This window comes from Rhinolophus sinicus, linkage group LG05 (assembly GCF_036562045.2).
Source record: "Rhinolophus sinicus isolate RSC01 linkage group LG05, ASM3656204v1, whole genome shotgun sequence".
NCBI lineage: Eukaryota > Metazoa > Chordata > Mammalia > Chiroptera > Rhinolophidae > Rhinolophus > Rhinolophus sinicus.
Genome location: NC_133755.1, coordinates 51,115,730 through 51,138,992, shown reverse-complemented (window position 1 = coordinate 51,138,992; position 23,263 = coordinate 51,115,730). Strand labels below are relative to the sequence as shown.

The 23,263-nt window shown below is 39.3% G+C and overlaps 1 protein-coding gene across 24 annotated transcripts in view; it reads right to left on the bottom strand.

Annotated features, from left to right (window-relative positions):
- The window catches only part of DYSF (dysferlin), a 201,104-nt gene that overhangs the window by 27,266 nt on the left and 150,575 nt on the right, over positions 1-23,263 (bottom strand). For 13 of the 24 annotated variants that reach the window (XM_074332151.1, XM_074332149.1, XM_019718872.2 and 10 more), the window contains 2 exons: positions 22,174-22,236; positions 3,794-3,892 (listed from right to left, as the gene is read on the bottom strand). In XM_074332151.1, the coding sequence (XP_074188252.1) occupies positions 3,794-3,892; positions 22,174-22,236 (162 nt within the window). The remainder of the gene's footprint in view (positions 1-3,793; positions 3,893-22,173; positions 22,237-23,263) is intronic. The other 11 variants (XM_019718953.2, XM_074332153.1, XM_019718884.2 and 8 more) reach the window with 1 other exon arrangement.

The window sequence follows — 23,263 nt, the reverse complement described above, 5'->3', positions numbered from 1 at the left end:
AATAACACATAGTAGGATATGTCTCAGGATTGACCAATCTGAGTCAATTTTTCCTGACACACAGTGAACTGTGTAATATGTATATTCAAATATTCTTCCATTTCAGTGAAGTTTTATTAAACTACTGTTCATTTGTTTTATTTCATTGTTTTGGTTGTCTTCCTCAGAAACTCCAACTATGTAAATTTTGGATCTCCTTTCTCTGACTTCTACATCTGTCTTTTTCTCTTTCTTTTTTTTTTATAATTCTTTATTTCCATTTTGTTTAGCTTATTTTCATCATTTCTGTCCTCTATGCCCCTTATTGTGTTTTCCAATGTGGCCATTCTGCCCTGGACTCCTTCCAATTTCATGTTTTCTTCTACTCCTTTCCTGAATCCTACCAGCTCATATTTCCTCTCTTCTCATCTTATGATCCCTTGAGTTCTTTCATTTCTGCTTTGCATTCTGACTGCCCATTTCTAAAATGTTTACGACAAAATATTTCATCTCATCTGCTCCTTGGCAAAATTTTCTGGTGCGTACATACCCTCTTCTTTTGGCTAAGTTATGATGAATATTTTTCTCGTCTTTTTTTCATAGTAATTTTGAATTAATGCTGTGAAATTTCTTGTATTATTACTTGTCACGGAATGTGTTGGATTTTCCTAAACCAATTATTTCCTTTGTTCCCACCACAGAGGCAGACAGTTTCCTGCAAACATGTCCCATCTGTGTGATTCTTATGTAGCTCCACCTTCTCTTCTTCTCTGAACCAAACCAGGTCTAAGAGGCTTTTGTCACCAGCCTAAACCTGTCTTCAAAGTGCCTATATCCATTGTTGTGAACAAAAGATATAACTTTTATATGCTATGGTGAAACCTCAATTTCAGGTACTATATTGTTAAACTATTGTGCAAATTTTGTGTATTGTGCAAATTTTCAAGCATACATAAAAGTAAAGAGGATAATAAGCCCCCATGTACCTATAACCTATCTTAAATAACTATTAATATTCTTTTATTAGGAAGTATGGGGTTTTCTGAGATCTGCTGTCACTATGACCTTTCATCATCCCCATACATCTTCTCTTAATTTATTGCCAAGTGGCTTCTACCCAGTCTCGATTGCCTTTGGACAACCCTTACATGTATTTTGGAGTTTGCGGGTTTTATTTGTTTCCAACTTTTACTGAAAATGGAGTTTGAGGGTTTGAATGATTTCCAGAAGAAAAGGGGAAAAATGCTGACTTATGCAGCCATGTTCATACTGGAAGTCCTAATAAAATACTTTTTAAATTTCCAAGTGGTTGGTCTTTTTGTTTAAATGTTTGTTGTTAATTTCTCATTTTATTAAATTTAATCAGTCTTGCATGATTTCTATTTTTGGTTACTTATTACCAAACTAATATATGACCACATTTTGTAAGTATTCTCTGAGCATTATGAAAAATGTATTCTCTATTATTTTTTATTCTCTATTTTAAAGCTACCTTTAATTTTGCTTAAAAAACATTTACCTTGTTATTCATATCTTTTATTTCCTTATGTATTTATTTCTTTCTTCATCTGTCTAGGAGAGAGGTGCATTAAAATCCCCACTGCAACTTTAATTTCTGTCATCTCATGCTTTTACTTGTATGAGCTATTAGTTTATATATTCCTACCATTTTTGCTTTAGGTATTTCTAAGCTTTATTGTTCTTTGCAAAATGTTTGGGAGTTTTTTCATTGAGATGTATGCATTTTATTTATATAAAACACTCCATTTTGTTTTCTTTGCTTTTTACTTTAAGTTCTCTTTTGTTTGCACTTACTTTGTTTGCCAAAAGATTTATTTTTAGCCATTCTAAGTTGTATTGTTTTAGACATGTCTTTGAAAGACAGCATAATGAAGTTTGACTTTTAATATAGTCTAAGAGTCCTTATCACTTAATAGAGGCACTTAATTCATTTTTACTTATTAGGAAAATTCATGTGTTTTATTCTTTTTCTATTAAGTTTTTCTATGATTTCTGGGGGTGTTTTTATGCTTTCTTGCTGTCTTTTGTTTTCTATCTTTTGCTACTAAGACTATGAGGTTTTTTCCCCCTATGCTAATGATCATCAAAAATATGTTTTTGTCTATACCCACTGTGTACTCCATTCTTTCCGTAATGCTACAGGCTATTTTTCAAAGACTCGTGTTGTTGTTAGTGGTTTTCTTCTATTTACTTATCCTTAAAGGACCAGCGTTCCTTCCAGGTCTGGTTTTCCCCCCAGAAACAGGTTGAGTGCATTTTGTTCTGGACAGCCCATTTTCACTTGGATACTATCAGAGATCTTCTCAGAGAAGTTAAGCTGGAGGGCTGGGTGCCAATTCAGTATCTGGCATCTGAGGGAGCGGCAAGGGGGCCAGGACCATGGGCCATCCTGGCAGAAGTCCTCATTCTTACTGATTTGTTTTTTTCTCATTTTTTTGCAAGGCTACAGTATCACATGCCAGGCCCAATGTGTCGGACCGTCTTCCTGGTACACAAATAGTTCTGTCTCTTTGCCCCACCTCACACACCCAACTATCAAGTCAACGAAGAACTTGTTGCCTGACGAGGCCTATGCCTTCGAAGCCACTGCAGCTGCCTGAGGCACCATCTCTGTGCATCCAAGTCTCCCAACACAATTCACCTGGAAGCCTCCAACGTATTAGAGACAACTCTTGCCACCTTGTGAAATCACCCTCTGGAGTGTGCACCAAGGGCTTTCAGAAGAATTACTTGAAAGCCCAGGCCTCCACCCCTCCAATCAACCCCAAATCCCATTTATCAAGTTCCCTTTAGGGTGCTCCTTGGGCCACTCCCATATGTCTGACAGCCTTTGCATCCTTCTCTAAGTAAGGCAGCCAGATATAGCAAAGGACACCCAGTTAAATTTGAATTTCAAATAAATAACAGATCATTGTTAGATAAGTGTGCTCCTGAAATATTTGCAGCATACTTATACTAAAGTACTCACTGTTTATCTGAAATTCCAGTGTAACTGAGTATCCTGGATTTCATTTGGCAACCCTCTCTAGGATACTACACAACTCCTTTAGGGAGTAATTTTGAGTCACCTTTGGTTATCTTTTTTTAAAGTACCCTACTTTAGAAAAGCATAATTGTATTTGTGGAATTTCCTCAAAATACCAGAATTTGTCTGAGTCTTCTCTAGTTTTGTTTTTTTATTGTTTTGTGGGGCTTCTTTTCTTTTCTTTTTTCACAGAAACAGAGCTTACCAAATTTTTATATTTACTAAGTAATTTCTGTCTCAATTGTAGAGGTGGGGAAATCAGAGCTACATTCTCGAGCTGGCTTTCCTTTATACTTTAATACAAATTTTTGTTACAGAAAAGTTCAAATTACTTCAAAAGATACAGAATAGTATAACAAATCCCTAAGTACCCACCTCTAAGCTTTAACAATTTTCAGTATTTTGCAATTTCAATAATTTTTAATATTTTGAGAATCTATCAGAGGGCCATGCACACCATCTATCTTCTCCCTTACTTTTTTCTTTTTTAGTATTTTCAAATAAACCCTAGGCAGAATTTCACCCATAAATACTTCAGCACTTTTTAGCATTCTTCCAAGATACTTTCTTGCTTACCCCAGCCCACACTTAGCTCATCAGGATTCTTCAGCCTTCAGGCACCAAATGAGGAGACAAACGTGTGTGTGTGTGTGTGTGTGTGTGTGTGTGTGTGTGTGTGTGTGTGTTCTCTTTCTGTTGTGTCTCCCGCTGCCCGTGGCATGTGCCCAGGGACTGCTAGAATGATGAGAACATTTGCAGAGGCCTCACCTTTAAAGTGTCAAAGTCCTTTTCCAAGTAAGAGCCGCACTTTTCCCTTTCCCCAGTCGAGGCAAAGAATTTGCTCCACCAATCGATGAATTCCTCCTCCTGAGTGGGTAGAAAGAAACCAATCACTTCAGAAACAGAATGTGCCATGCGAGGTCCTTCTGGACTGGACACCTAGCAAGGCTGACAGCCGGCCTGGACTTCAAAGCTCCCCTATTGGGAGTAGAGAGCAGGTACTTCCTGCCTCTCCAGGGGCCAAGACTGTACAGACTGGAAAAAGGTTTGAACACCTGCCTGGTATTCAGAGGCAGAGGCTCTGGCCAGGGCCCTGTCCCCATTCATTGTGTAATTCTGTTAAGCTCTCGGGTTTTCCTTTTTCTTTCTATAAAATGGGCATAATCATTGCATTACCCCCTGCATTCCAGGGACATGGTGAGGCTAAAAATCTTACAATACATAGGATACCTTTTGGAGGAAAATGTCAATAATGTGTAATTTATGAATAAAATGCAGTAGACCCAGGAAAACTCAGACCCCAAAGAGCTATCCTACCTGCCCCCCAACAAACAAATGAAAAAAAAAGTATTGGAAATCAGAACTTAGCTTCCCCCAGGGTCAAATCAAAGCCAAATCCCTGAAAACCAACAAATGCTGACTAAATGCACATTATTCAAAAGACATTATGCTACATAGAAGAAATGAGGTGAGAAGAAAGGAAGTTTGTGACAGCACTCTCTCTGCCCTGCCCTTCCTCCACTTCCTCATATTTGTAGGAAAAGATGGACAGCGCTGTGCATGCACTGGCCTCCCCACCTTTTAACTCCTCCTGCACATGCTAGGTCCACAGGCCCTCTGAGCGCTTGTGTCTAGAATGCGCCTCCAATTGTGTCATGTTTGTGTGTGTCCTGTCACCAACGGAGTCAGCAAGCTCCCTGGAGGTGGGATGGTCATCTTCCCCAGGCCTGCCCCAAAACCTGCCTAGGGCTGGGCACTTGGTCTGTATCTGTGAGTACCATTAAAGCTCACCCAGTTCCATGGGAAGGGCCAAGAACACAGTAGAAGAGCCCATCTGGGACTCTTTCCTTCTCTACACAAGTGGGTGAGCTAGTTCTCCCAGGAGCCTGCTCTGATTCTAAAAAATGAATTGAATATCTGCCATTGAATTCCTGGAAATGTTGGTGGCTCCCTTTGAACCAATGCCCAGTCCCTTGAGCCCCGGGTTATTAAAGGTGAGCATAAGCTGGAGGCAGGCCAAGGGAACCTGAACAGGTACAGTGGGGAAAGGCTGGAATGAGGTTCTCAGAGTCTCAGCCATCTTGGAAGTGTGGCCCTAACACTTCTGTGTGGCCAGAATGTGGTCCCCAGACACACAGCACAGAGAGCAGGTGTCAGAGCCAGGCTTAGTCTGCAGAGAATCACTGTCTGACCAACTTACCAGGAGGTTCTTCTGCAGCCAGAAGAGAGGTGCAAATGGGTTAAGACACAGGATAGCAGAGCTTTCCAACTTATAACCACTCAAGAAAACCCAGCATAGGACAAGGCAGACCTTGGCCTGATGTTTTATATTCAATTTAAAGGAGAAGATACTATGGAACAATAAACATACACAGGCATGCATATCAAACTCACACAATCACCAACACATGGAAGACTGTATTATACAGACATGCTTATGTGTGCTGAAATGCATATATACCTCCCCAAAATACACATATTAATTAACACACAGGCAAATATATGCACATAGTTAGAGACAGTTAGAATGGAATTTCATTTCGCTGTTTGATTCCTCCTAACTCTTTATTTTTTCCCCATAGTCCAGATACTTAAAGATTTGAGTGTATGACTCAAGCCCAGAGTCAGGCATAAATAAGCAACAACCAGTGTGTTTTGTACAAAGACATGACAGGAACACAACAGCTGTGGGAAATTTCTTACACTACCATTAACATTGTCAATTAAATAGACAAACATTATGTAACCTAAAAACAGAAAATATACCTTCTTGTCCAGCACCACTGGAGCACTTAGAAAAAATTAAAAGCCACAAAGCAAATCTCAATAAATTCCCCAAAATAAACTTATTATTAGTCACATTTTCTGACCATAATGCAATAAAATTAGAAACTAATGAAAAAATTGAAAATTAAAAATCCCAACCTTTTAGAAATTTAAAGCATACTCTTAAAACCCTCCTCGCTCAAAGAGAAAACCAAAACTAAAATCACAGATACTTAGAAAATACCAATAGTGAGAGGGCTATACCCCCAAATTTGTGGGTAGTAGCCAAGTCTGTACTCAAAGGAAAAAATCAATCTTAAAGTTTTCACTTTTATACAAAAAGAACGAAAATAAATAATCTGATTAACTCAAGAAAGAAAAATTAGGAAGACCAAAATTTGAAAATGACAAGTGGAAATTAATATATTAAAAAGAAGCAGGATATTATAATTGATATTTAAACCCCAGAACAAACTTTCAAAAGACCAATAAAATAAACATTTATCAAATCTAATGTTGAAAAGTGGGTACACCATAGGAACGAGAAAGATCAAATAAAAAGAAATTATAGGAATAAAAACATTAAGAGATTTACTACACCCAAATCAATGACAAAACCTTGGAAAATCTAGATGAAGTGTATAATTTTCTAGAAAAATATAAATTGCTAAAATTGACTCAAAACTAATAGAAAACATGGAGAGATCAGTAACCCTGAAAGTGAAAGAGATTTCAAAGAACTACCTCCAAAGAAAGACACCAGGCCAAGATGGTTTCTTTTGAGGTAAGTTCTGTCTTTCAAAGAATAAATCATTCTTTGTTCAACAGCATAGAAAACAGATGAAGTTTCCCCGTTCATTTTGTGAAGCCTAACAAAGACAGACAGACAGACAGACACACACACACACACACACACACACACACACACACACACACACGGATTAATCCTATTCCTGAATAAAGATGTAAAGGTCCTAAATGACATACAAACAAATAGATTGCTGCAGTAGATCTGACATGGTCAAGCTGGATTATTCCAGAACGCACAACTGACTCAACGATATTGGAATCCTCATACACTGCTGGTGGGAATGTAAAATGGTGTAGTCACTTTGGAAAACAGCCTAGCAGTTCCTCAAACAATTAAACAGAAAGTTACCATATGACCCAGCAATTCTCCTCCCAGTTATATATCCAAGAGAAATGAAAACTTGTGCCCACACAAAAACTGTACAAGACTGTTTATAGCAGGACTGTTCAAAACAGCCAAAAAGTAGAAACAGCCCAATGTCTATCAACTGAAAGATGGATAAAGGAAATGTGATATATCCATACAATGGCATATTATTTGATAATAAAAAGCAATGAAGAATTGATGCATGCGGTAACATGATGAACTTGAAAACATTATGCTAAATGAAAGAAGTTAATCACAAAAGACCACACACTATATGATTCCATTTACATGAAATGTCCAGAGTAGGCAAAGCTACTGAGACAAAATGTAGATTAGTGGATGGACATCCCACCTTCCCTCCTGTTACCATGGGTGCTGTACTTGCACCCCAACCCACAGCCAACCCTTGCATTCGTGTCCTGGATCCCACACCCTCTGGTCTACTCAAGGACACACTCCATGATTCTCCTCACCCTCTGCTGCGTCATCAGACTTCCCTCTCTACTGGATCATTCCCAACAGCATTCAAACATGTGACACTAGTTTCCGTCATTTAAAAAAAAAGTACGTCTGGCCATACTTTCCCTTTGGGCTTCCACCTTATTTTTTTTTTTTTCCTTTTATAGAAAAACTCCTAGAAAGAATTATCTACACGTCTCCAATTCTTGTTTTTCCCTTTTCTCTGCTCTACCAAGACATGCTTGTGAAGGTCACAGTGACTCAGGCCTCCACAACCAATCTAGTAGCAGTGTTGGATACAGGCGGTCACTCCTCTGTCCTTGAAATACCCCCCTTGCCTTGCAGAGCCCCGTGGTGGTGATCCTCCCGCCTCCTGGCCACGCCTTCTCAGTCTTTGCTGATTCCTCCTTGTCACCCACCCTCTGACCACCCAACTGTCCTGGGGCTCTGTGCTCAGACCTCTTCTCTTCCCCATCCACTCTTACTCCTTCGGGGGTTCTCCTCAAGTCTTATGTCTTTAAATAACATACACATCGATGAATCCCACGTTGAGCTCTCCAAGCTGAATGACTCCTCTGAACTCCAGCTGCCTATGTCACATCTCCCACTGGACGTCTCATAAGCTTCCCAAATGCACCGTGTCCAGACTCCAATTCCTGATCATCCCCCAGCCACCTGCGCCTTCCACAGTCTTCCTCATGTAAGTAGATGACAACTGCTTCCTTCCAGATGCTCAAGCCAAAAACACTGCAGTCACCTTGGATTCCTCTTCCTCATACCCCACATTCCATCCATCCGCAAATCCTGTTGGCACCATCTTCAGTACATAGTCGGAATCAGACCAGTGGTCCCCTATCACCACCACCTTGGTTCTCCATCACCTGGATCACAGCACCAGTCTTTTCATTGGCCTCCCTATTTTCACGTTAGCCCCCAAATCTATTCTCAACACAATAGCCACACACATCAAACACATCACCTCTCTGTACAAATCCCTCCAATGATTTGCCAACTCATTCAGAGTAAAGCTAAAGCCCTTACAACAGCAACAAGCCAAAGTCTCTCACGATGAGCCCCTCACCCCGCCCCGAATCTCACGTCCCCCACTTTCTTCCTCACTCCAGCCACAGTGGCCTTCCTGGTCCTTGAACATTCTCAGCACCCACATGCTCTTCCCGTGGCAGGAACTCTATCCCATGACAGATCCATGGGTGACTTCTTCACTTCCTGCAAGTCTCAATTCAAATGTAATCAGTTTCACCCTCCTTACTGACCATATTTTAAATCATGACTCCTTCCCAGCAATTCTTTTTCCAGAAGAAAAGGAAAAATTGCTTCTTCTCCTTAGCAATTATCACCATCTGATGTTCCATATATTTTACTTAGGTATTTAATTGTCTGTTGTGTCTCTTTCCCATAAGGGCAGAGATCTTTATCTTTTTTAACACTATGTCCCCAGTACTTAGAACATTGCCTGGCACATATTTGCAGTCCAGTAAATATTTGATAGATATGTGAATGCCCTAAAGAGCAGAGGGCTGGGTGATCCTTGACTCTTAAATTTCCAAAGGCAGACGACATGCCATTAAAAATATATATAGGTTTACAAAGATGTTTTGTCCAGCCAGTTTTCCTACCCTATACAAAGGAGACGAAAGTGTAGAGGGCGGTAGAAGAAACAAGAACTAGAGATTTGTGGTGATTTCTGATAAGGTAGCCCCACACTCTGCCTCCCCAGCATTAGCTCCAAAGTTATATATGGAAGAGACTCCTCCAGAACTTTGGGGGTCTGGGAAGTAGCAGTCACCTACAAGTTGCCAGAGGAATTGGAGCACAGCAGAAGATGGTTGTAGGGAGTCGTGCGGACAGAGCCTAAGGAAGCCCTCGTCATTCCCTGTAGACCCAGAGTGTCATGAAACAGCTGACAAATTGTCCCCTGCTCCTTAAAAGGGCTTGAAAGTGAGGCCAAAGAGAGAGCCAGAGAACCTGAAAGGGTCTTGTGGCCAAGATAACAAGATGTTGACTGAGTGCTCTGTGTGCTCAGAGACCAGTGGACCTATAGATTCAGGGAGGACACATGCTGGTGGCCAGGGCTCCCATGGAAGTCATGACATTCTGGAAACCCAACCCATGATTTAGCGGCCTCCCAGGGGTGAGGACAAAGAGGAAAAGTCCAAAACTGACTGAGCTGAAATCTACACTGTTGAAGAATACCCGGACTTTCCTGCCATCAGGAAAAACGTGAGCTCAACAGAGAGATTAAGTTGAATCACAGAAAAATAAAATTATATTTTTAACACCCTCACAGATGTGATTTGAAAATATCATATCATTCCTGCTATTTCACTAATCTGGCTTCTGATGAACTTACTGCAAGCCCACTGCTTCCTACTCTTCCTCAGGAAGTCCAAGAATAAGCTAGCACACCCATGCAAACGAGCCCCACAGAAACAGGACAGCGCTTCCATGTCTTAACCCAGACGTGCCAAAGCCAACCAACTCTCTGATGTTAGTGGAACCTCATAACCCAAAGCTCCAAAAGGGAACTGGTCAGAGATCTTCTCTAATTCCAAGTGTGTTCTTGATCTCATTTTGCAATAGTGGAGCATCCAGTCTTGGACCAGGGCAAGGACAAGAAACAAATGCAAAAGGCTTGATTGTTGAAGTATCATCTCAGGCTTTGGCAAGAAGTCTGACCATTAAAAGTTGATTTCCCCATGTCCAAGGTTCAAGGTCCTTCATCATTCAGCCAGCCAAGCAAGCAAGTCTGATCAAGGCACGGATTGGCGGCCTCTCCAATTTCAGCTAATAGCATTCAATTCCTGAGCAGCTAGAGCCATGTAACAAACACATGCTTCTGCAAGCTTGATCCAGTCTAATGGGCACCCTAATCCCTCCGAAGACCCAACTCAGCACAGCTCATTCCGAACATTTAATCTCCCATTTTCATTCAGTGGGCCTAACACATTTCATGATTATGGCAGCAAAATTGACAATCATCTAAGCCTGCCTTTCTGTGAAGTGAGGAAAGTGGGGGGCTCGGGGGATCGTATCACTCACATTCTCTCCCCACGATGACCATTTGAATCAAAGAGAAAAGGTCCTGGTCAAATTTATTTATCACCAAAGTTATAATGTTAAACCTTGGGTCACTGTACGGAACTATACACCGACCTCTAAAAAAACAGTCCATTATTTTTTTTTATAATTTTAAACAGGCTCTGTCAAGCCAGAGGTAGACATCTAGATTGCATTGAAAGTAATTTCTCTCTTAACACAAGCCATTATCATCAAGATAGTAATGACATAACAACCCAACATTGGGGTTATTGTGAGGCTCTGAGTTGATGTCTGCAAAGATATTCTGTGACCGGTAAAGTTTACCATGATAAATGCACTTGTTGATATCGCCAAAGTCATCAGTTTGATCCCTAGTACTGCTGAGCCATGACTTGACATTTGCATAACTGCAATAATGATATGATGATTCCTCTAATTCTCCCATTAATGTTCTGAGGTTTCAGAAACTGAGCCTATTTGCTCATGCCCCCACTAATACAAACACAGAGACAGAGGTAACATACAAGTGCACGTCTTTGTGTAGACCGGACAAACCCCTAGACATGCAGACACCCCGATTTCAAACCTATCCTATCCCATGCATACTAAACCTTTCATGCCCCCCAAAACCACACAAACATATACCCACAGCCAGCTACCATGTTGATTCAGCAGAACTCTACACACTCATAACAAAAATCACTTAATTATTTCCACAAGTGGAACACTGGGCTTTCAACCTCTTGTTGACACTTTCTGCAGTCCTGCCCCCATATCTGTTGAAGGGGGATCATTACTCTGCCTTCTCTAACTTCAAGCTGGCCCAGTAGAGGTGGGAGGGAAGGGAAGACCTTTAACCAAGATGCTGAATTGCTTCCAAAAGGCTCAGTGAATAAATGTGCCTGAAATCTTGCAAAGTCAAGCAGATGGTGAGCAGAGAAGGGTCAGGACCTGAAATTTGACTATTGGCCTGCTCCAGATGGGGCACCCAAATAGGGTGGGGACCTGAGGGGAATCCCAGCTTACTAGCCCTTTCCCAACTCAGGAGCCTCAGGTGGATACATAAGCTCATAACTTGGTCCTCTGAGGACAGCATGTCCACATACACCCATGCACAAAGCCCAGAAGATTCCATCAGTCTTCAACCCTATGAAGAAAGCAACATCACTAACTCAGGATCTGTGATGATTCCAGTAGGGCCTGGGCCAAAGCTTACCTTACCTTCCTTCTGCTTATGTAGATAGTTTTGTTTAACAAGAGTTCCAACAATGTGCTTCAGAGAAAAACTATTTTTGAAGACCTTCCCAGAACTGCAGAAGCATTCATCAAACTGCAGACACTAATCTTAGCTATCTTAAATTCAATTTAAAAAGTATTTTGGGGGTGCCTACTATGTGCCAAAGTCAACCTACTTTCTAGTTACTGTGTGCATTTTCATATACAAAAATCACATTGCTTTTCAAATATTTTGTACTTTGAACTTGCTGCTAATTCAATCTGGTTTCCCCAGGCCTCCGTGTAAGAGAGGTGTTAAAGACACTGGGTAGATTAATAAGCTTCATTGAGCATCCTCGGGGGGCTTGTACTCAGAAACAAGGGCTGCACCAAGTTCTAAGCACTGTTTTGACTCAGGCTAGGGGGCAGGAGAGGACAGGCCGGTGACAGGACCCTTAGGGCTAAAAAGGCATTAAATTAGACCTCAGAGAGAACTTCTTGTCCTGTAGGTTTCCAAGGAGGGCGGACAATTTTCCTCTGGGAAGAGAAGAAACTTTTTTCTCTGGATGGGAAAACAGGTCCTTCATGGACCAGGGTTTCCCCTCTAGGGAAGAGGGGGGTTTGGTGGGGTGGAGGGGAGGCAAGGAGGGCTGGTTGGAGGGGACTGGGGCCTCCTCCTCCCTGATGAGGCCCTGGAGTTTGCCAGACCAGTTTCACCCCGGGCTGTCCCCCCTGCAGTGTGCATCGAGGGGGGGGTGCACCCCCGAGGAGACCACAGGAATGCCAAGCAGGGGGAAGGCGCCCGGAGCCAAGGGCTCAGCAACCAGGATCCAATATCGGCGGGCGACTCCAGCCCCCGTAACAGGAGAGACCGTAAAGTATGTGCTCTGCTTCCCAACCAGCAAACACAGCAAATAACCAATTACTCCAAATAGCTAACAGATTTCGGCTCTGATTTCCCTCCCCTTGCCTCCCCTGTGCCTTCACTTGTCATTTGATGGGCGATTTGTATTTGCTCTGAGAAAATGAGAGAAGGAATGACTCACAAAGGAAGGTCCAGATTACACGCAGTGACAGGCATCAAACCTCCCTAATCAGAACTAATGGGAGTGGGGGGAGGCCAGGCTGCACTGGCAACACATCTGAACTGGAGATATTTTTAAAGAAGTACAGTTTTGTTACTTTAGAGCATATACAGTAATTCTTGCTAAACCAATATTGCCAGATACATGTCCTCAGGAAACCTACTTTAAGGAGACGAGTATCTTCCTAATGAGCACATCCAATACATACAAAAGTACAGGTAAAACAACTGATGCAATTAAAGTTAAAATAACTCCCCCTCAAACTCTCAAGTTCAGAGGTACAACCATGAGTTCTGAGACTAACTGCCTTGGATGCCTTCTGGAAATGCTTCCTCACTTGGGAGCCACACCCTGTAATTGATTCCTTTGCTCAGAAAACCTTTGCTTCTAAGTCTTTGGATAAATTGTTGTCAGTACTCATGAGCTGCAATGAGGCATTCCCCCAAAGAACTTGGAATTAAGGGAAATAGGGCTGTCCTCGGAGAATTAGACCGTGAAATCGATGCATGGTGGTTCAGAGCAAGGACAGGCAAAATCACCTCACTGGGGTAGAGTGGCTCCAACACTAAGCCTTAACCCTAATTGGGTAGATTGTATACACCCATCTAGAGAAAGAGTATGTCGGTGAAAAAAAGGAATGGTCAGTGCTGAAAAAAGAGAAAAAGAGGAGTAAAGATTGACTGTTGACAGTCGTTCACATTAGCACAATCAGGGGAGAAGGGACACAGGATTAGGGACTGAAACTGTCCCTAACTTTAGAGATGGCTGTATCCATCCATTTTGGTCAGCTGCCACTAAATTTCAGGTCACAGAATTACCTCTCCTCATTCTAATTCCTCACTCATTTCCAATGACAACTAGGCTTCCCAATGGCTGAGCCTATAGAGGCTGGACCACTAACCAAGGTCATACCCCTAGGCAGAAGTATTTCTCACTGGAATCTCATCAACCGGCAAACTCGGTTTAGAGACTTGAGCAATATGTATCCAGCCCTGAACAAACTGACCCCTCAGGTGTCTGAACCCACAAGGTCAGGATCCATCCAACCAAGACTTTGGAAACTTCCCTAAAGTAACTAACACCCCTCCTGGTGGGCCCCGTGGGTAAGTCTGCTCTCCTTTGCTTAAAAGACTCCTACACTGGAGTTGATAGGCAACAACTGTGGCCCTGACAGCCTGACAGCCGCCAACAAACAGCAAACAAAGTCTTCAGCCCAGTAGAAAAGCCTCGGATCCTGCTTTCCTTCTTAATTCTCCACCGTACTGGATTCCTAAAAATATAGCAGCCCTTCACTGTTTCCTTCTTCCTTGTATCTGAGTTTGAGATTAGAAGGAGCCCATGCACTAACGCAGAAGCCATCTGAGCTCCCGGTACTTGACAAGCAGGGACTTCCCTCTGCAAGGATAGACAAAAAGAAGAGACTACGGTTCAAAACAAGGGACGCAGTATGAGGACTAAGAGAAGTGGTGTGTTAATGAATTGAGTAAAAAGGAAGAAAACAAATTGACTAATTTATGCTCAGAGGAAGTTTCAAGACAAAAAGTTAGAGTTTGCAGTCCTGAAGGAAATATAACCTACATGAAGACAAACATGACTGTCAAATTAAAAACTATAATAAAGACACTGATTTCTAGAGGAAAGACACCGATCTAGAGGACCAGAGAACTCCTCCAAGTAAAAACACCTAATTTAACATATATCTTTAAAATCCTTTTTAAATGAATGACTGAGCTGATGGGAATGTAAAAAAAAAAGAAAAGAAAAAGAAAAAGAAATCTTTGGGGGCAAATGAGAAAACAAAAAGGAGTCAAAATGCAAACTATGGAGCCCAAAACCACAAGCTGAGCATTTAGTTTTAAGTGAATCTGGGTTTGTAGTGTTTTCAAGCATCTGGTAAAAGTAAACATATATCCTCTCTGAAAAACTGTGCCTTTCATCCAGACCTCAAAGAACTCTCAGATCATGTTCCAAGGAACATGAGTTCAAAATTAAAAATAGTGAAACACACAAGGAACAAGACACCATGAGCAAGAGTCTGCTAGAAACACCAACTGTAGATCAGACCTGTTAAAACAACAGAAAGCAGAATTATCAGAAATAGGACTTTAAGGGGAAAAAATGTTTAAAAACATAAAAGGCATTAAAAATATGGCAAAGAAACAAGACTTTCAAAAATAAACAAGTAGATTTGGGGGGAAAAGAACTTTTAAAAGTAAAGATTGGAAACTCAATAGATGTGGTTAAATAGCCATTAGAAACAACGAAAGGCTTAGTGAACTAGAAGATATATCTTCAGAAATTAGCCAGAGTGAAACAAAAGGAAACAAGTAATATGAAAGAATGTTCAACTGACATGAAGAATGGGGAAGGTCCAATGTAGATCTAATCAGAGTTCCAGAAGGAAATGATGGAGAGAATAGGAAATATTTGAAGAGATCGTGATTGAGAACAATCCAGAACTAATTAAAAGAAAAACAAAAAACAGTCCTCATATTTAAGAACACAACAGCACAATGGAAGCCAGAAGATAGTGAAATAATATTTTCAAAGTGCTGACAGAAAATGTGTCAGTGAAACTAGCATTTCCAAAATAAGGGTGAAATAAAAATATTTTGAAACAACAATTTAAAAAATGAGGAAATTTTACAATGAACTGACGCTAACTATAGGAATTTCTATAGGCTCTACTTCACGAAGAAAGAAGATGATGCGAGGAGGAAGTCTGATATCTGAAAATAAATAATAACTGTAGGTATAGCTAAAAGAAAAATTGATTACTTAAAAGATAATGCTTTAAAAATGTATTTTATAATGGTAGAACCAGAACAGTAAGCAAAAGTTTGTAAACTGGTACGTGATTGGAGTTAAAGCTTCTAAATTCTTTGTAATATTATGGAGGAGGCTACAAATACCAAGTAAATCAAGATTTTGCTAAGTTGAATAGACATGTTAAAATTTCTATACTAACCACTAAAGGAATAGAAATAATATACAGTTTTGAAACCTAAATGGGAAGAAGAAATGAAAAGGGGATTGGGGGGGGGGGGGGGGGTGATCTCTCAACCAAAAAAAAAAAAAGGAAAAGGAAAAGGGCAGGACTAATAGAGACACAAAATAAGATAGCAGAAATAAATCCAAATCTATACATAAACACAATTAATGTATTGGGCTCTCCAACTCTCTAGTTAAGATTAAAATATTATAAGAATTCATTTTTTAAAAAAACAGAATCTATTTGCTGTTCATAGGAGAGACTCTTAAAACATAAAGTCACAGAAAGTTTGAAAGTAAAAAGATAGAAAAAGTTATACTAGGCAAACGCTAACTAAAAGACAGCTGGTGTACTTATATCAACATGAGACAAAACAGACTTTAAGGCAAAACTAATTAGTAGAAATTTTAAAAGGCAGAGGAATGGGAGTTCTCTATATATTGTTAAAAGATTCACTTCTCTAGGAAGATATAAGTATTTTAAACTTCTTTGTGTCTGAGAACATCCAACAGATAAAGGAAAAGTAGGCAGAATCATAAGGAGAAACCGTCAAAATTTACAACAAAGCAGAATATTTTCGTATACCTCTCTCAGAAATTTATAAACCACACACATACAAAAATCAGAAGAAAAATAGATTTGATTAACACAATTAACAAGTCTGATCTAAATGGACTTATTATATGTACAACACATTTGTAGAATACATATTCTTTTCAAGTACACACAGGACAGTTATAAAAACTGACCTTGTATCAGGTCATAAAGCAAGTGTCAAGAAACATTAAACACAGACTACATTCTTTGAACCATAGTACAGTTAAGCTAGAAACCAATAACAAAAAGATAACTTAAAAAGTAAGTTAGGAACTTCTAAAACATACTTTTAAATAATTCAGGTGTCAAAAAGAATATAAAAGAAATCAGAAAATACTCAGAACTGAAAAGTAACAAAAATACCATTTATCGAAATCTACAGGATGCATAAAGCAGTACTTAGAGGTAATTTTATAGCTTTAAGTATTTACATTAGAAAAGAGGAAAGTTTGAAAATTGATTAACTAGGCATAGCACTTAAGAGGTTAAAAATATAATAAACACCCCAAAAATAGAGGGGAGGAAATAATATTTTAAAAGAAATTAATAAACTAGAAAACAAAGACATAATAGAAGATGAAAAGAGCTAAAAACTGGCTCTTTGCAAAGACTAAAAAAAAATAGACAACTTCTGGCACAAATACTAAAATATAACCTTACGAATGAAAGGAAACAACTAGGTTGAGAAGAAAATTTTTTGAAAAAAAGTCATTATAGAAAATGTGTCAATAATTTTTAGCAAGAAATGGATAAACTCCTATAAAGTATAAATCACTAAAAGTGACTCACATAGAAATAGAAAATCTCAAAGTCCTGTAAATATTTTTTTAAATTGCATCAGCAGTTTAAAATAAACCCAAAAAGAATACTAGGTCTAGGCAGTTTTACAAATGAATCAGGCATTTACAAATGAATATGCCCAAACATTCAGGCAACGATAATGTCAATCTTTTGTCATTCTTTCAGAGACTAGAACAAGAGCAAATATGCCCCTAAGTATTTTTAAGATTAGTATTATCTAAATACCAAAACCTTAAAAGAACAATATAAGAAAAAGAAACTTCAGGCCATTATCACTCATAAAAATTGATGCAAAAAAATTCCTAAACTAAACATCAGCAAACTGAATCTAGCAATGAACAAAAAAAAAGATAATGGACCATGACCAGGATAGGTTGTTTCAGAAATGCAAAGCTGTTTCAGCATTTTTAAAAGCTATTAATGTAATTCACCACATTAGCAGATTAAAGGAGGAAAATCATATGATCACCTCAACAGATACATAAAGAACATTCAATAAAATTTAACATCATTCATAATAAAAAAAACTCTTGGCTAACTAGTATTGTTTACCTGATAAATTTCATACTCATTGGTGAACAATAAAAATATTAACTTTTAAACTAGGAACAAATAAGAATACTCTCTATTATCAGTTACATAGAATATTAAACTGAAGGTCCCAGGCAGTACAAGACAAGAAAAAGAAATAATAATAAAAAAGAAAGAAAGAAAAAGTGCACAGAAGAATCAAAACTACAACTAATCATAAATTGTATGCTTGAATACACAGAAAATCCAGAAGAATTCTCAAATCAGTAGAATTAACAAGAGAGTTCTACAAGGTTTCTCACTAGCATGTGAAAATTAATTTCATTTATATACAAGCAAAAAAAAAGCATTAGAAAATGTACCTTAAAAAAATCCAACTAAAAAATAACAATAAAGCATAAAATAGCTAAAACTAAATCTAGTAAAAGCAGTACCACACTTTTGGGAGAAAATTGTAAAAGTTTATTGAAAGACATTTAAGAAGACCTAAATAAATGGAGAGATATATCACGATCATGGTTAAAAGACAATATTATGAAAATGTCAACTCTCCTCAAATTGACCTAGAAATTCACTGTAACTCAATCACAAATCACAACAGTTTTTTTTTAAAAAAGAAGTTGACAAGCTGACTCTAAAACTGAGGTGAAAAATCAAAGGACAAGAACAGCAATAACACTCCTGAAAATGAACAAGTTGGAATACTTCCTTTACCAGATGTCAAGACTTATTATAAAGTTATCATAAATAAGACAGTGAAGTATTAGTACAAGGAAAGACAAATAGACCAGTGGAACAGAATAGAGAGCACACAAACTTAAATGGAAACCTGATACATTATACAGCTATCATTATAGATCAATGAGAAAGGACAGGTCATTCTGGAATGATATGAATTCACTGGTTATCTATGTGAAGAAAAAGAAAAAGAAATCTGATCTCTACCTCATGCTTTACACACACACACACACACACACACACACACACACACACACCAATTGCAAAGGGAATAAGAACTTAAGCATGAAAAGCAAAACTTTAGAATTTTTACAAGAAAATATACATAAATATCTCCTTTGAAAAATTTTTAAAACAACACAGAGAGAGAAATGAAATGATAGCCCAAGATATCCAAAATATACATAATAGGAATTTCAGAAGAAGAGAGCTGGAAAATGACTGGAGTCTAGAAATTAAAGAAACTAACCTAATAGAATTTTTAAAGAGCTGATTCTTTGGATGAAAAACAACTATAAAATAGATGAAATGCTATTAAGCCTAATAAAGAGAAATAACACAAATCTATAAAATTAGGAGTGAGGATAAAAACAGAACAGATACTGAAGTATTTTCTTTTATTGTAATAATATGTACTATTGTAATAGGCACTATCTGGAGACATCTAAGCCACAAAATTGACTAAAAAAAATAGAAAGTGATCAAAGAATTCCCTCCCCAAAAGATGCTGGGCCCAGTTTTACAAAGGAGTACAGGATAGATGCACCTTATACAATCACACAAGGTGTGCATTCCTGAAAATCTTTTATAATTCAAAACTCACATAACACCGTTTCCAAGAAAAGATCATGGGTATCCTATTTACCATCTAAACCATAAATACAATTCACCTGGCCACTACCTTTTAAATTACATAACTGTTCATCATTTTAAAATTTTGGTTGATTTACACAATTTGTGCATAAGCAATGTTTATAAACTACTAAAATGTTTATATCATGCAATTTCCAACTTGCATAATTCATATACATAAAGAGTGGCACAAGTGTATTTTCAAAGCTTTAAGAAACAATAATTCTCATTCCACAGAGATTGTTCAAGAGCACAGAAAATTACAGTAGACGGCAAAAAAATATTTTATGAGACTTATAGCCCTTATATCAAAACCTAACAAAGACAATGTAAAAGTTATCCTTATTAACTGAGATGCAAAAATCCTAAATAAGTAATAGCAAATATAACTCAATCACGTATTCTAGAAGTTCTGCTTACAAACTTTCCCTTAACAAACACTATCCAGCCTCTCTATGAACAATCTGACTATGGTCCAGAGCCAGCTGAAAACCTGCAGCTAATTTAGTATGTCCACTGCAGCTTCTAGCCTATGAGCTGTATGTTGACCAAGAGTCAATGTGTTTGTTCTCAAACCTGTTTACGCCAGTTATACTAATATTGTAATTAGATCAATATGTAAATATTACAAAGATATGTGAAAGTTGAATTTAAAAAGAAAGGGCAATTTTATCTATGAAAACTAATTTAATGCAGTTGATTTCTTTTTAATGATGAAAGTTAAGGACAAATGAGATAGCAAAGAAGGTGGGAGGAGGGGGTCTTAAATTTTAAAAGGCCTCCACACAGGTTTTTTTTACAGGTATCAATAAGATCTCATCAAACTTTAATAAACTGAAAGGGAAAAATCATAGGTAATACATTTTGGGTGTAGTGTATACTAGAAGGATAAGGTGACACTCAAAGGGCAGATCCAAACTCCAAGAGGCCTTGGCACATGTCAAATGACTGACAAATGAAGATACGTGGATATGGTTAGAAATAAAACATTTATGGTACCCATATATGACTTAGAATGAGTCCCTATTTAATCAACTTTTTCAATTAGCTAGCCAACTACCTTTCTTGATTGACTGGATAAGACGACTTCAGTTGTAATAACTATAATACCATGAACAATTGACCGGTTTGGGGGTTTTACCCCAGGAATGCAGGACAATGGAAAACAAATTGATCATCTTGATAAATGCCAAACGGCATAGGATAAAATTAAACTCCTTTACCTAATTTTTTTAAGTTACTAATAAACTAATAATAAAGGACACAACCTTGACAAAACTAAGAATATCTATCTGAAACTACGTCATTATCATAATTAATGGGAAAATGGTAGAAACCTTCTCATTAGAATCAGTAACTATGTAAGTTTGTTCACTAGTATCTTAATTATCAAATATCATTTTGGAAACAGGAATAAGGTATAACTATTAGGAAGAAAGTGACATATTTATTATTATTATTTGAAGAAAATTATCCTACCTAGAAAACCCAACAGAATCAGTGAACAACTGTCAGAACTAATACAGGAGCTTAATAAGTCTGTTTCAAAGAGAATATATAAAAATGTTGTTTTCCTATATTCTAGCAATAACCAGTTAGACAAAGTCATAAGAAAAAAAGACATGCTATTTAGATAGCAATAAAGGCTATAAAATACCTAGGAATAAATTTAACAAAAAATGGGCTGGACCTGTATAAAGTAAATTAAAAATGACTCCTCTAAGGTACATAAAATAAGACAATATTAGAAATTAAATGTCCAATGATAGAGCCATAATCAGAACTTTATGGATGACCATATAATGGAATTGACATGCAGTCATTTTTAAAAGAATATAAAGACATGGAAAAACATTCACAATATACTTTTAAATAAAAGAAAATGCAAATTATAAAAAAGTACAACATGATTCCAATTCTGAAAAAAAAAAGTATGCACATGTGCCTAAAAGATATCTAAAAATGTAGGCATATTATAATCTTAACAGTGCTTATTGCCAACTAGTAGAAATACAGGTGGCTTTAACCGTCTGCCTGACACTTTTTTGTGTTTTCTATATTTTCTACAATGGGTAAATCAAAAGTAAAAAATTTAAATATAGACTGCCTTCTCCTAAAAGCCCATAAAACACCCAATACAGCAATGCCTCCCCCTGGTACCATGAATGGAATTGGACTTTAGACAGGTCCTGTCTCTTATGCCTCCCCCACAGGTCAGCAGCTCCCCTTGGCCCTCAGCTTGAGACTTCACGAGTACCTACTGGAGACCTGATACCAAAGTCTTCTTCTTGGAGGGACCCACAACCCATAAAGGTGACACACAGGAAATCAGCGCAGGCGGACAGAAGTAGGCCTGCTCGGAGCTGCAGGAGCAGACCAGGGGCCCCAGCAGACCGCTCAGAACCTTCTGGGGACAGCTAGGGTTCCTCAGTCACACATGCTCTTCCTGCCTCTGGGACGGACAGAGAAAGTCAACCTGCCATTCATTGCCCACAGAGGCTTCTCGTGTCCCATATGCCAGCAGTCGGGGTCTAATCGAGAGACTCCCCTGTTACCAGTCCATGCAACCCCAACCACCCACCCCTTACTCCCCCTCCTCCCCCAGTCCTCATGCAGAAATATAGGATTAAGGAAAATCCCAGCATGCATCAAGGTAACTCAGGGATGTCTATTTCTGAGAATCTTCCCTTAGTTTTCTCCCTACCCCTTCATCACAGCATAGGGCAGGTAACTATGTTCTGTGGGGGCTCAGGAAATACTTCCTTTCTTCCCCTCCCACTCTGCCCTCCTTTTTTCCCTCCCTTACTCCCTAGCCCCACTCTCAGCCCACCACCCGGGGAATCAAGGAGCCCACAAATAGGTAAACGATACATACATGAGGACTGGATGGAGAAGATGCCATGTTAGTGGGGACCAAGCCCGACAGCCCGTCTGCAAGCTACAAATTAAACATGCTGGTTAGCAACAGGATTAGAGAAACCACCTCAGGAAAGGCTGGACAGCCCCAAGGACGTATTGCTCTCCCACCAGGCACCCTCTGCTCTCCCTTCAGGGAGGCTGCAAAAGTTGTGGGAGGAACATGTGTTTTGGAGTTGGACAAGCCTGGCTCCAAGTCCTGGCCCCACTGCTTTACCACCCACAAGACCTTGGGCAAGCCCTCTGACCTGAGTCAGCATCCCCATCTGGAGAATCAGCACAAAGCCTACCTCACAGGGCAACAGTGACGAGGGTATGGATGAGAGGACGGCCGCGCACGCCTAGCACAGGGGAGGCACATGAAAGGCCCTTAGCCAATGCCTGCATCTCGCCCGCTCTCTCACTGCCCTTGACACCACGGACTCAATGTCGCTTTCACATGCCCTCCCAGGCTTTTAAACCTCCCATCTCAGACATACTCCAGGCTCCCCATTATCCCTGGTGGTTTCTTCTAACAGCAGAACCGCATCACCCCCAGCTTGGGCACGGTTCCTAAGCTAAGTCTTCTCTGAAGGACAAGAAGCCATCATGTGGCTTCCCCAAAACCTTGTATAAGAAGGGCTTTAAGATTCTTAAATTCTAGCATGCCCCGTTATACTACAGCAAGCTTTCTGCATCCTTTTCTGGCATCAGAACCTTGCCTGCCATCTTCTGGAACTGTGAATTTATGCTTTATAGGATGAATCCCTGGGCTGCAGGTCCAGAGGTTCCCAGGAGTTAGGACAAGAAGCAGGTGACTTTTCAGCGGCCATGACAATAGTCCTGGACATGGGGCTCTGGGTGAATGGGTACCAGTCAGGTGGAGAAGGCCATAAGATGCCTTCTAGGCAGAGGGGCTGGCAAGCACAAAGAGGTAGAGGAACAAAGACGCACAGCACATCCAAGAAAGAGTGAGTGATTCAGGAAGGCAGGCCCTGGGCAAAGGACATAGGGCTAGAGGGGTGGGAGACCTGCTGGACCCAGGGCTCCCAGGGTTAGACCCTCTCTTC